The sequence below is a fragment of the Sinocyclocheilus grahami genome, unplaced genomic scaffold, assembly GCF_001515645.1.
Source record: "Sinocyclocheilus grahami isolate Dianchi unplaced genomic scaffold, SAMN03320097.WGS_v1.1 scaffold2083.1, whole genome shotgun sequence".
Taxonomy (NCBI): domain Eukaryota; kingdom Metazoa; phylum Chordata; class Actinopteri; order Cypriniformes; family Cyprinidae; genus Sinocyclocheilus; species Sinocyclocheilus grahami.
In genome coordinates, this window is record NW_015507262.1 from 66,912 (window position 1) to 81,422 (window position 14,511).

The 14,511-nt window shown below is 40.0% G+C and overlaps 1 protein-coding gene across 3 annotated transcripts in view; it reads left to right on the forward strand.

The window, feature by feature from the left end:
* The window catches only part of LOC107573984 (sentrin-specific protease 6-like), a 31,604-nt gene extending 17,488 nt beyond the window's left edge, over positions 1 to 14,116 (forward strand). For 2 of the 3 annotated variants that reach the window (XM_016260447.1, XM_016260448.1), the window contains exons 9-23: positions 515 to 756; positions 1,015 to 1,152; positions 2,160 to 2,193; positions 2,328 to 2,516; positions 3,627 to 3,814; positions 3,910 to 4,145; positions 6,879 to 6,995; positions 7,139 to 7,261; positions 7,814 to 7,906; positions 8,066 to 8,259; positions 8,344 to 8,417; positions 9,404 to 9,492; positions 9,861 to 9,929; positions 10,121 to 10,271; positions 13,553 to 14,116. In XM_016260447.1, coding sequence (XP_016115933.1) covers positions 515 to 756; positions 1,015 to 1,152; positions 2,160 to 2,193; positions 2,328 to 2,516; positions 3,627 to 3,814; positions 3,910 to 4,145; positions 6,879 to 6,995; positions 7,139 to 7,261; positions 7,814 to 7,906; positions 8,066 to 8,259; positions 8,344 to 8,417; positions 9,404 to 9,492; positions 9,861 to 9,929; positions 10,121 to 10,271; positions 13,553 to 13,768 — 2,153 coding nt within the window. In that variant the 3' untranslated portion in view covers positions 13,769 to 14,116. The remainder of the gene's footprint in view (positions 1 to 514; positions 757 to 1,014; positions 1,153 to 2,159; positions 2,194 to 2,327; positions 2,517 to 3,626; positions 3,815 to 3,909; positions 4,146 to 6,878; positions 6,996 to 7,138; positions 7,262 to 7,813; positions 7,907 to 8,065; positions 8,260 to 8,343; positions 8,418 to 9,403; positions 9,493 to 9,860; positions 9,930 to 10,120; positions 10,272 to 13,552) is intronic. The other variant, XM_016260449.1, reaches the window with a different exon arrangement.
* The last annotated feature ends 395 nt before the right edge of the window (positions 14,117 to 14,511 follow it).

Consider the following 14,511-nt stretch of genomic DNA (forward strand, 5'->3'; position numbering starts at 1 on the left):
CCATCGTTTGGGGGACAACACTTGGCAGGATATATTGTTTCATATAAATAAAATCTGGGTGTTATCTGAATAATTGAGGAAATAATCAACCCATGAATCGATTCATTGAAATAATGGTTGGTTGCAGCTCTCAAATATAATTTGTTCTGCCACGTATGTAACTTGGGACATTATGAACGGATATGGGATGTTATGATTATCAATGAGTTCGTCAAATGCAATATTTCTTTTTTGTCTTTAGCTAACTTATTACTGTCATACTAATGATGTATTGTATTGTTTTGTTTATGTAACATCTTTCAACAAACCCAAGGAGGCTTCAAGGTGCATAACAAAAGAAGTGGAGCATACAACTTGCAACATACAATAATGTCACTCATAATGTTAAGCATCACAACATCAATTAAAAAGCTTTAAAAAGCATTTTTGATCAGGCTTAACCAAGAGCTGAGGGTTATCAGGGACACCAGTAATCCAGATGTGTGTGTCATTTACGTGTTTTGATGAAATGCAGTTGTGCTGTCCAGCGATGAGGATGAAGAGAGTGATGATGTCAGCAGCACAGGGACCGGTAACCGCTTGGACAGCGTGTCGCCGCGGCCCGCGGACTCTGCCCACTCATCTCCTGCTCCCGCCGGTGGTCGGGTGGAAGCGGCGGTTAAAGCAGCTGGTGAACATGAGGACCCTAGCAGTGACTTTTTCACTCAGACAAGCCAGAGAAACCTGGGGCCCAGAAGGAATCGCATGAGAGATCCAGTAAGCAGAGTTACATCTCAAGTGTTTTTGTTGTACTGTTGCTTGCTACATTTTTGTCAGGGCTCAGTATTTCAGATCTCAGAACATTTCACTGACCAATTTCTATTTTTTGAAACGCTTTTTCAAACATTCGACACATGACAAATCGGCAGATTTTTTTTTCTGAAAAATTGAGAATCGGTTTGAAAGGATGAATGTGTTCGCTAGATGGTTTGTTGTATCTGAAGTGTGTACGGTTTTTTGTTTTTTTTCATCTAGTTTGGGAACCCCGTGTGCGAAGATCCGTCTCCTAAGAAGAGGAAAGTGGGTCAGGTGCCGAAGTTGGGCAGCATTATTCTGGAGTGCAGGAGCGTGAGGATTGGCACTCTACGCAGGATGGTCACCAAGCCTGTTGTGGTGAGATCAACCAAAAACCTGATTCATATCACCTGCAGAGTTGGGAATTGAGATTTTTGCTTTTTATTTAAATGCTACATTTGAATGATCATCTTGGCGTTCAGTTCTGTTAGTTCTTGAACATCTGGATTCTTCTGCAAGCGCAGGCAGAATAGAGTAGTGCAGCTTATACATCTGTCAAAGAGACTCAAATAATTTTTTTTTTGGTATCTATGTTTACAATTGTCCAAAAAGGCCGAGGCACATCAAGCTGACTTCAAAGAACCAGTGGCGACGAAAGTCAACGGTGTTGTCGCCTCGCGTTGGCTGCGTCTGGACCAAAAAGCTGCATTTGAACAAACCGCACAGCCGACTGCAAACTAGCGTGTGCGTTCTGCGCAGGAGTGCTGTCTATATCAGCAGCTATCAATAGTCTTCATTTGTCTTTCAAAAGGAGAAACCGAAACAAGGATAAACGAGATATATGCATGTATACGAAACGTAAACAAAGCAGCACTTGCTTACCATTTTGAATATCAGTTATGTTGATAGCTATTCATTTTAAGGAGCTTGTGTTCTGAAAATATTCGTGTACTGGAGTGCTCATGTAAGATAAACACTGACTCGACTAAACTGAACAAAAACTAAATAAAATAGTGCAGAACTTTATTATGATGTTAAAGTCCCCCTGTAGTCAAAAATTGTATCCTTTAAAACTAATCTATGATCTAGTAGGGGCAAAGAGAGCAATTGGAGTCTGGTTAAGACCAAGCAATCGAATCAAGTGTGAAAGCACCCTTAAATTCTTGCATCTGTATGAGCCAGTGATGGCCACAGAGAAACGGGAGGATTACAAAGAAAAACAATTGCTGTGGATTTAATTTGTTTCCCCCCTGATATCCAGAAGTTGCTTTTGTTTGAGATTAATCGGTAAAACCAGTATGTCAGTTGACCTCTACCCTAAATGTATGTTAAATCTAGTGTACGTTTTTTGTTGTTATTGATTGTGGGGTTTTTTTCTCTTCTAGTTTTCGGTGGAGAACATACGGCTGGAGACAGAAGGTAAGATGCTGTTTTAAAGGAATTAAACTAGAACGCAATGTATTATATGTTGTCCATTCAGTCACCATTATGACTTTCCTGTAAAATAAGACTTATTGATTTGATGTTTCTGTGCTGTGGTGTTGTGATTGAAGGTCCCGATGTGAATGTGCTGGAGAGCGTTTGTTTGCGGTCGTCAGATCTGACCAGATGCGAGTGGTGTACAGTCAAGAAGCTGCCGGTCCTGTTTCTGCAGACCACCGATGAGGAGTGCCAGCGATTACAGACTCAGCTGCAGATGTCTCAGGACGACGGAGAAATATGGTACGACTGCAGCGGCAACAGTGAGTATCAGAACTCAATCCCATTACACTCCTTACAACATCTCCTTAAAAGCAAAGTATGCAGTTTCTGCGCTACCAGCGTAACCTAGCAGAATTACAAAAAGAAAGCATATTTTTAGACAACCTTTGCAAAAGCCATTTACACTCATCATGCGATTATTCTTATCCATATAACATCTTTTGACATGAAAGAAAGCTTACAAACTCCATCTTTAAAGGCATCGTTCACCCAAAAATGAAAATTGCCCCATGATTTACTCACCCTCAAGGTATCCTAGCTCTATGATTTTCTTCTTTCAGACAAATACAATCAGAGTTATATAAAAAATTGTCCTGGCTCTTCCAAGCTTTATAATGGCAGTGAATGGTGGTTGAGATTTTTAAGCACAAAAAAGTACATCCATCCATCATGAAAAGTGCCCCACACAGCTCCAGGTAGATAATAAAGGCCTTCTGAATTGAATAGATGCGTTTGTGCAAGAATAATATCAATATTTAAAACTTCATAAAGCGTGATCTCTAGCTTCCGCTGTACGACTGTTAGTGGAAGCTAGAGATTACTCTTTATAAAGTTTTAATTATGGATGTTATTCTTATGCAAACGCATTGCTTCGCTTCAAAGTCCTTTACTAACCCCCCGGAGCCGTGTTGAGCACTTTTCATGACGGATGGATGTACTTTTTTGTGCTTCAAAATCAAGACCACCATTCACTGCCATTATAAAGCTTGGAAGAGCCAGGACAATTTTACGCAACTCCAATTGCATTCGTCTAAAAAAAGAAAGTCATGTACACCAAGCATGGCTGGAGGGTGAGTAAATCATGGGCTAATTTTCATTTTTGGGTGAACTTTCCCTTTAAAGGTCATTGGTAAAATGAAAAAGCAAAAAGCTCTGATGATACTTCCTTAGTGTTACCAAATGCAGCGAAACTTAGTGACATATGACACTGTCCAAAACTCGCTCTCTTTTCGAAACTGGTAGTGATTTTGTTTCAGGGCCACTTTATGCTCTTGGTTTCTTGTTTGTTGTTGCTGCTTATATTTGGACTGCTTATATTTGGACCAGATCTGACCTCTTACTCCTCTCCTCCTCCTGTCCATGCTCTCCAGACGATGAGAAGTATATTGTATTGATTTTCGAGAGCGGCCCCACTTTGCAAGAACAGATGATTCTGGAGGATATCCTTGCTGAAATCGGCAGAAACAACAATCTGCCAGATTTCCCTAAGAAGATCAATTTTGATGAGGCCAACGTTCGACTGGTTGAGTATAATAAAGCCTCCATAGAAAAAGAAAAGGTGATTTACGTTGCGCTCAAACATGATAATTATGACTTGATATGTTTTGTATTCATCTGTGTATTAAAGGTGCCAGTATTTGTCCTTCACCTCAGGTTAAAGAGGTGAAAGCTGAAGAATCAGCAACACCTTCATCTTCAACCGTTTCAGCCTCGGCATCCCTTTCGGTTGTGACGGTTACCGTGGCAACAGCAAATACAGCCCCAGCAGCCCCTGTCTCTTGTGCGGTGGCGAGTGTGCGAACACGCATGTCTGCTCGGCTCCAGGAGTCCTGTGAAGAGGACGATGAGATGGCAGAGCTCCAGCCGACCTTCACTGGTCCTATCATAAAGTAAGACTCTAACCAAAAATATCAATTTGGCACAGTGATTATTTTCCCTTTTTTATGTTGTTGGGTACAGGGCTCAGTTTTTTTCTGCTAGCTCAATCAGGCCAGTAGTTCAAAAGTTTAGTCCCCTGTTATTATCTTCTCTGGCTCCAACATTTCATTTCAGCTTGGCAAAAAAACAACAACAATTTGTGTTAAATCAAAATGTCATAACTCGATATTGTGATGAAAATGACAGACTTCTCTCTGCCTGATTCTCCAATCAACAACCTACACTTTTTGTCAATAATGTGTTGCGCTCAGATGTACGTCACAACATGTGAAAAAATATGCATTTCTTCTATGGTTTGTAAAATTTTTAGACCTCAAAAATCTATTTACATTTTCAGTATTTTCAATACATTTTGTTGTCCATAAAAACATTTTGCTATGCAATATATACATATTAGGGGTGTAACGGTACACAAACATGACGGTTCGGTACGTAACTCGGTTTTGATGTCAAGGTTCGGTACAGTTTCAGTACAGCAGGGGGAAAAACTTAATTTATCAAATTGCTCTTTCTTTAAATAAACTGTTATAATTACAATTTTCTTAGGGCATAAAAATCTACCTAGGCTTATGCTCTAAACAAGCAACACTCAACTTAAAAAAAAATGTATGCAAACATGTAAATTGCACATAATGCTGTTTTTAAATTAACTTCTAAATTATAAAAATTATATTTATTGATGAAATATTCATTTACACATTGGCTCTCCTACCTTGTTTCATAACAGATTTATTTAAACATTAAATAATTAAGACATCACTAACAGGTAAAGTAAAACGGAATGAGTCTAATATTTTGTGAAATGCTCTTCTCTAGACTTCATTTATTGCGCACTAACGAGCTGTGGGCACTGATGATGACTGAGGCAAAGGAAATGCTATGTGATATTTTGTTTAAGCTGTTTTATTGCCATCTTTCCATAGTTGAAAGTTGAAACACTGATTGAGCGATTAAAGGAGGCATGAGATGTTAATTCATGTTTATTTCACTTTAAAACTAGTAGTAAAGAGGATGAGATGATCGTGCTGCCGTTTGAACTGAGACGTTTATACTAGGGATGCGCCGATCCGATATTCATATCGGGTATCGGCTCCGATAGTGCCATTTTTCTCGGATCGGGTATCGGTCAGAGAGAGCCGATCCAAATCCGAGAATTTTATTTTTATTTTTTTCCCCGATTGTGTGAATTATTCTGTGTTACTTTTAAAGCCATACGATAGCTTAATGTGAGCTACATATGCATATTTAAGTCCTTACATTAAAGTTCACACAAACTCTTTTCTCCGCTGTGGCTGTCAGACATTCGTTCAGCCTTTAAACCCTGGTCGCGTTCAGTTACGGCAGTCAGTCTTCCAAGATCATTCTGTGTTCCCATTATACTGGATTTGTAAATACATGTCTATGATTTAGCAAAAAGGACTTTATCTTCTTGCCGGAGTTTAACGTGAGAACAAAACACGGGCGTAGAAAAGACTATTGTTTTTAACGTGCACAGTAACTGAAATTTAAAACTGTTAAAAGAAAGGCTCAATAACTGTTGCACAGATATAATACACTACGCATCAATTTCTCTTCCCTTTGTGCTTTGCACTTTTTAACACGAAGCGCTTAGAATGTGCGCATCCGGTGTGCAGAATGACGCGCTTGAAGCAACACGGCGTCATGCTGTATCGGAGGCGAAAAAGGCGGATCGGAGCATCCCTAGTTTATACAGCGATCTGTCGCGCCACATCAAAGAGCATGTATTGTTTGAATTTCCTGAAAAAGGGCATAATTTGAAAGATGAGACTTTGTTTCTTATCAAAAGTAACAATATATAAATCTGGAAGTTTCCAATGAAGTTCCGCTCGTGCAGTGCTTAAAGCGATGTATTTGTTCGGTACACATGCGCACCGAACCGAAAGACCCATACCGAAAATTTACAAATTAAGAATTTACAGGTACGAATATGTGTACTGTTACACCCCTAATACATATATATATATATATATATATATTTAAATACACTCAAATGATTATTTATTTCGTTTGTTTTTTCCCAACAATCTTTCAGACAAGTGAACCCTGCTCGATGGCCCAGGGCCAACATGAAAGATGCATGGGACAGTTAACGAAATTGTGCATTGTCACAAATTTAAACATTCAAGACACTAAACCATAGGTCTTCAACCCTGCTCCTGGGGACCCACTGTCCTGCAGAGTTCAGCTCCAACCCTAATCAAACACACCTGAACCAGATAATCAAGTTCTTCAGGATCACTTGTAAAGTGACAGGCCAGGTGTGCTGAAGCAGGTTGGAAATAAACTTTCCAGGACAGTGGGTCCCCAGGAGCAGGGTTGAAGACCTATGCACTAAACCATTCAAATGACAAGATGTGAAAGTGAACGCCATTCTCTAAACCGCATATTAGTTAGTTAGGCTAGAAATTCTTTCATTGGTATTGAAATTGAATTTTGAAATTTCACTAGTGTCTAAAATGTTGGTGTAGTAACAGCCTTATTTATAACAATACAAGGTAGCATGGGTGAAAAACAAAAAATTTTTTTGGTTGTGGGCCAGTGACAGTTTTAGTGAAAATCTGAACCTATGAACAGACAGGGCTAGTAGAAGAAATATTCCTTACATATACAAGACGACAAAGACACATTGAAGTTCTTACGGCTGTTTCTGTGTTTTTCTGTAGGTTGTTGGTTTACCCCCCGCCGCCTGCTAAAGGAGGAATCTCAGTAACCAATGAGGACCTTCACTGTCTGAACAACGGAGAGTTCCTCAACGACGTCATCATCGACTTCTACTTAAAGTCATTATCTATATTTCAATCAATAATATTCGTTGTGACCAAATACAGTGCTTTAAAAAAAAAAAAAAAATGTAGACCTCATGAAAGTTTTTTTTGTATGTAGGCATAAATTTGACATTATCTGATAATCGTGTTGCTACTAGATATCTGTTTTTGGAGAAGTTGAAGAAGGAAGACGCTGTCCGCAGTCATGTGTTTAGCTCATTCTTCTATAAGAGACTCAATCAGAGAGAGCGGAGAAACGCAGTCGACACGTCCAACTTACCGTGAGCTCACGTCATTTACTCAAACACTCGCATTTCCTTGGAGCTTAGTTACTGTGCTGGTGTTTAGTACTAAGATTGATTACATATGTGACGTTTTGATGTGTTGCAGCATACAGAAGAGGAAACTCACTGTCTGAACAACGGAGAGTTCCTCAACGACGTCATCATCGACTTCTACTTAAAGTCATTATCTATATTTCAATCAATAATATTCGTTGTGACCAAATACAGTGCTTTAAAAAAAATAAATAATATGTAGACCTCATGAAAGTTTTTTTTGTATTAGGCATAAACATTATCTGATAATCGTGTGCTACTAGATATCTGTTTTTGGAGAAGTTGAAGAAGGAAGACGCTGTCCGCAGTCATGTGTTTAGCTCATTCTTCTATAAGAGACTCAATCAGAGAGAGCGGAGAAACGCAGTCGACACGTCCAACTTACCGTGAGCTCACGTCATTTACTCAAACACTCGCATTTCCTTGGAGCTTAGTTACTGTGCTGGTGTTTAGTACTAAGATTGATTACATATGTGACGTTTTGATGTGTTGCAGCATACAGAAGAGGAAACACAACAGAGTGAAGACATGGACACGTCACGTGGATCTCTTCCAGAAAGACTTCATCTTTGTGCCCATCAATGAGTCGTAAGGCACTGTTTGTTTAGTTTAAAATCTTCAGTTGCTTTTTATTGATTTATTTGGGTTATTTCACACTAACATGTTAAATTGCCCTGCTTCAGCTGCCTAAGTGTCATTTTTTTTTACTTCTAATCTGATGTCCTGTCTTTCTTTGTGTTTGTTTAGTGCACACTGGTATCTCGCCATAATCTGTTTTCCGGGTCTGGAGAAGGCTCATGTTGAGCCAAACCCGCTGTACCAGCCTCAAACTCAAGCCCATAGCACTGCTGTCTCCTCCAGCCCAGCCGCCGATGGAGGTTCGGATGAGCTGGACGACGTCAGATCTGCGGCTGATGTGAACAGCCAGCCGCAGTACACAGGTGAGCACATGCAAGCCTACACGAGTGACCGGAAACAGACTGCCGCTGGGTCACTGCTTGACTTCTGTTTGGTGTTGATTGCAGATGGTTTACACAGAATAATCGAGTGTTATGGAACAGATGACTCCCATCCCTCTGATGACCAAAGCTCATGTCAGGTAAGTCACCTCAGTTTGGCTGATCTGTGGTTTCAAAACTGACTTAGTAATGTTGCCGTCAAAATGAGTGTATAATGCAGGGATTTATAGATTTATTTGTTTTCTCTGTGCAATATTACAATGCTGTTTTTTTTAATTTTCTATTTATCAAGGAATCCTAAAAGAAAATGACCACCGTTTCCACAAAGCACAACTGTTAGTTTGTTACTGTTGTATTGATGATAATAAGAAGCAATTCTTGAGCAACATATCGGAATGATTTCTGAAGGATCACGTGATGCTAAAATTGAGACTTTCAAAAAAATCATATTGACCCCATATTGAACTTTTAAATGGTACAGTACGTACAGTGTAAATATAAAGATTGCACATGCAAACTGCTGGCGACAAGGCACAATGAAACTATTTTGGGTAATAAAAATTGTAATAAAGCAGTTTAGTTTTTAACATTGTGTTCATTTGTTCAAGAGTTCCTCCTTATTTACATAAAAGGTTACGAGGTCTTTCAAAACGAACAAAGTAGTCAGATTACATTAATTTTGTGATATTTAGATTAGGTTACTGATTACAGATAAATTTTACTGGAATACATAATTCAATTTATTAAGAAACAGGCTTACTTTCATAACGGAAAAATACAATTTTATAATTATCTACAACAATTTGTGTGTATTGTGTATATTAGATTTTGACAAGTAATGTGGCGTGCCATGGGTGTGTTTGGATGACGTTTGGGAGTTTTGTCTTTGTCTGTCGCACATCATATGAACATGTTGTTATCTGTGTTTTCAGGACGAGTGTAGTGAAGATGACAGTTTGGTTGATGACTGTGGGAAATTTTATAATTATCTACAACAATTTGTGTGTATTGTGTATATTAGATTTTGACAAGTAATGTGGCGTGCCATGGGTGTGTTTGGATGACGTTTGGGAGTTTTGTCTTTCTGTCGCACATCATATGAACATGTTGTTATCTGTGTTTTCAGGACGAGTGTAGTGAAGATGACAGTTTGGTTGATGACTGTGGGAGCTTTGACAAAGCAGAGTGGACGTCCAAACCCACCATCTGCAAACAGTGAGCGCAGATATTCCTCCCATAACTTTTCATAGTTGATACATTATATCAAATATGGCGATTCAATTAGATATTTTAGAACGTGAGATCAGTTACATCAATTTAGATGAACAGGTCAAAAAAATGAACTATGTTTAACATTTTAATTGCATTCGTTTACACTTTGAAAGCTACAGAATAGTTTGAACTACTATATTATAAACGATGATGGAAAAACGGAAACCCAAACCAGAGTTGTGTACCATTTAGAGTTTAATTATGAATTTTCAATTCCTGAATTTGAAATAAATCAGCTTTCATATATCTGTTGAGAAGTTCTGACATGTATATGTTTTCAGCACTCACTGTCATTGTATTAAAATCCTCAGGCCTTGTATTCTGATCATGGACTCGCTGCGTGGACCAACCCGGTCGACTGTGGTAAAAACGTTACGAGAGTAAGTGACCACTTCCACACAAACTAGCGAAAATAAAACCTTTAAATGGATGTGTGATGTTCTGATCACAGATGTTTTCCATATAGTTGTTTTTCTGTAGGTATAATGGAGAATCATGGAGTCTTAACTTAATAAGTTCTCACTTATGTTGGTATCTGTATTAGTGCGAGTTTGTCCTGGTGTTTGTGCAGGTATCTAGAGGTAGAGTGGGAGGTGAAGAAAGGCTCCCAGAGGAGTTTTGGGAAGGATATGATGAAGGGCTCGAGTCCTCGTGTGCCACAGCAGAATAACTTCAGTGACTGTGGAGTTTATGTGCTGCAGTATGTGGAGAGCTTCTTCGAGGTGAGAGGACACATAGGAACTGTGTATCTAATGGTGGACTGGACATCATTGGTTCCCCCACAAAGTCAGAGATAAAATAAAAAAAACTTTCCTGGCAATACATGATTTTGTTCACTCACACTCCCAGAGCTTCCTCATATGCTGTGCTTTCATTCACACTTCCCAGAAAGCTTTGTAAAGATGAATGACATTGCAATGTGATATTTTCACATTAAATCTAATAGGGAATTTTTGTCACACTTTAGTTTGGGGACCAATTCTGTCTGTTAACTATCTATTAACTATGACTTTTGCCTCAATAAACTCCTAATTTGCTGCTTATTAATAGTTATTAAGGTAGTTGTTAAGTTTAGGTATGGGGTCGGATTAAAGGATCTAAAATATGGTCATGCGGAATAAGGCATTAATATGTGCTTTATAAGAACTAATAAACAGCCAATATGCTAGTAATATGCATGCTAATAAGCAACTAGTTAATAGTGAGAACTGGTCCGTTAACTAAAGTGTTAACAGAATTTTCATACAACTGTGACTTTCGCCAGCTGCCAAGTTTCTTGGGCTGTGGAAAAAAGAAAAAAAAAGAATGACAAGCTCGTTTTTTGCTAAAACATTTATTTATTTTTATTTTTTGCAAGAATTGTTTTAATTGATCTCAGCATCTCACTTTTATTATCATTCTCTGTGATTTTAATAAAGCTAATCTCACACGTGAACTGTCTAAAAACAGACAGCTCATCACATGCCCCATCAAGGGACAGCAATATACTGGACCATTGCTACACCGTTTTAAAGGATGCATACCACTCTGTCCCCTGAGCGGCTCTGGGGCTCTCTGATCACTTTGGTCCTTCTTCTGATCACTGGTCCATCTTCTACCAGCCTACAAGCAGAAACTTAAATCTGCTTAGCCTGTAGTAAGAACTGTAAAGAGATGAACTAATGAAGCAGAGCGGGATTTTAAAGCCTGCTTCGTCTGCACTGATTGGGGGGTTTTTGAGGCTGCAGTCACAGATCTGCATGTGTTCACTGACACCGTGACATCCTACATCAGTTTCTGTGAGGACGTGTGTTCCCACCAGAACTTGTATAACATTTAACAACGACAAACCGTGGTTCAGTGCAAAACTCAAAACAGCTTCACCAGGCCAAAGAGGACACCTACAGGGGTGGGGACAAAGCCTTGTACAAACAGGCCAAATACACACTTAATACGGAGAAAGAGTATCTAAGAGAAGCTACTCTGAAAAGCTGAAAAACTGTTTTCAAGCAACGACCCTACATTAGTGTGGAAAGGGTCTGAAAGCCATCACCAGCTACAAGACCCCATCCCCCAGCACTGAGAATCAACTTTTAGCCGATGGTTTGAATGAGTTTTACTGCAGGTTTGAAAAGCCTGGTCTCACACCCCACACCCACTCTGACCGTCTCACAACACAGCCATCAACACCCTGTCCCCCTACTGCCTCTCAGCCTGCACTTAAGATCTGTGAAGATGATATACGGAAAGTCTTCAGAAGATAAGGAAAGCCAAGGGCCCAGACGGTGTCTCTCCAGCTTGCCTCAAAGCCTGATCTTCAGCAGATCACTGGAGCTGTGTGAAGTCCCCTCCTGCTTCAAACGCTCCACCATCATCCCTGAACCCAAGAAACCAAAAATCACGGGACTAGGTGACTACAGACCTATTGCATTAATATCTGTGGTCATGAAGTCATTTGAGAGACTGGTGTTGGCCTACTTGAAAGACAACACTGGACCCTTGCTGGAACTCCTGCAGTTGATGAACTTACTTACAGAGCTTACAGAGCAAACAGGTCTGTGGGTGATGCAGTCAACATGGGACTGCACTAGGGTTGTCACGATGCTATAAACTTGTGTTATGATACTATACCAGCTGAAGTATCATGATACCCTGGTGAAAAAAAAGTGCACTTCCATAATGTACTTAAAGTGCTTTATTTTCGCACACTAATTTTGTACTTAATATACAAAAAAATATTCTTTAGTACTTCTTAAGGTAATCTTAAGAACATCTAAGTGTACTCAACTGTGCTATTTTGGGACACCATGAATATGAACTAAAAATGTATTTAGGTACCACTTGAACCCATCTTGTGGCTGGTAACTAAATATTTTTTTTAATACAGAGATAGTATGTTAATAGCACATTTTAGTTCATATACATGGTGTCTCAAAATAGCACCGAATGGGCGATTCTCGTCTGTATTTGCAGTACAAGCCGCGGTTCAACTGTGCGTGACAAACGTTGCCAGTGTGGAAGCACAATGGGTGCGTGCTGCTCTGCTCTGCATACACACAGCTTCTGCACTGCCTCCGCTCTGCTTGCAGATCCAGTGTGAAACCGGCATAAGGCGCAAATTCTACACAGCATTTTGCGCCCTTAAGGGCAACAGGCCAAAAAAAAGACGCTTTTGTATTGTTTATTTGCAGGCACAAGTGTTCTAACATTTTAGCGACTGCCCCACAAACAACTTTACTTACAGTAGAACCGTAATGACGATACTACCGTTTAAAAAATACAGTGGCACCGCCAGTATTTTGGAGCCTTAGTATCGCGACTAACGTAGTACCAGAAAACCGTGCAACCCTAGACTGCACTACATCCTCCAACATCTGGACAAACCAGGGACTTGTGCAAGGATCTTGTTTGTGGAATTCAGCTCCGCTTTTAACACCATCATCCCGGATACCCTTCTGAATAAACTGACCCAGCTCTCTGTACCCACCTCCATCTGTCAGTGGATCCCCAGCTTCCTGACAGACAGTGAGGCTGGGAAAACTCACATCCAACACCCGCACCATCAGCACTGGTGCTCCTCAGGGGTGTGTGCTCTCCCCACTGCTTTTCTTCCTCTACACAAATGACTGCACCTCTAAAGATCCCACTGTCAAGCTCCTGATGTTTGCGGACGACACTTGCACTGTGTCAGGTGCTTTGACGGATGCGTGTGCTGTTTCATGCGTTTGAGACCGGTTTTCCTCGGCACATAACTTATATTTTATGGTTGTATCATCATTTGTAAACGTTAGAAAGTCACACAATTATTTCCATTATTTCATTCCAACAGAAATCATCTACAGATACAAAATAATTGATAGTTGCACCCCTACAATGATTTGTGTCTGCAAAAAAGTTGCTTCAGAAGAAGAGAATTACTATTGCATGATAATAAAAGAAAGCAAATTGAACTGTTGCGTTTAGACTTTGTAACTAATGCAATAATTGATGCTGATTATTTATTCTATTTCTTTTTTTCTTTCAGAGTCCTCTTCCAAGCTTTCATCTCCCGATGAATTTATTGGATTGGTTTCCCCAACAACGGATGAAAACCAAGCGGGACGAGATCAAGGAGCTCATTCTGAAGCTTCAGACTCAGCAGCAGCTCAATCTGGAGAGCTCTGGACAGACAGATGGCTGCCACAGCCCCTGTGAGGATACCTTGGAGTCAGCTGATCTCATCCCTCCAATCAGCTCCTGAGCTCCGCCCACGCTGCTACGCTTTCACCATCACATGACTTAGAAACACTAAAAGCCAATCAGGGCCTTGTGTGATTGTACGCTGCTGGACAACTCTGCCGTTATTTCTTATGACCTTCTTATAGTTTTGATGATATGAAATTTGAAAAGAAGAGTGGTTTGTTTTTTTTATTTGTATTGAATGCATTGTGTACATAAGCTAGGCTTCTTTCTTTTACTTTGCCGTTTTTTGCTGCCTTTTCAGTTCTACTTCTCATTTATTGTTCAGTTTTGCACCATCTGTAAAATAAAAGTTTGTGTTCATCTTGATTATTTACTCTAATGTGCCTAGAGGGTTATAAATACAGTACTGTTCAGTGTTCTGTTTGCCTGGTCTCACACCCCACACCCACTCTGACCGTCTCACAACACAGCCATCAACACCCTGTCCCCCTACTGCCTCTCAGCCTGCACTTAAGATCTGTGAAGATGATATACGGAAAGTCTTCAGAAGATAAGGAAAGCCAAGGGCCCAGACGGTGTCTCTCCAGCTTGCCTCAAAGCCTGATCTTCAGCAGATCACTGGAGCTGTGTGAAGTCCCCTCCTGCTTCAAACGCTCCACCATCATCCCTGAACCCAAGAAACCAAAAATCACGGGACTAGGTGACTACAGACCTATTGCATTAATATCTGTGGTCATGAAGTCATTTGAGAGACTGGTGTTGGCCTACTTGAAAGACAACACTGGACCCTTGCTGGAACTC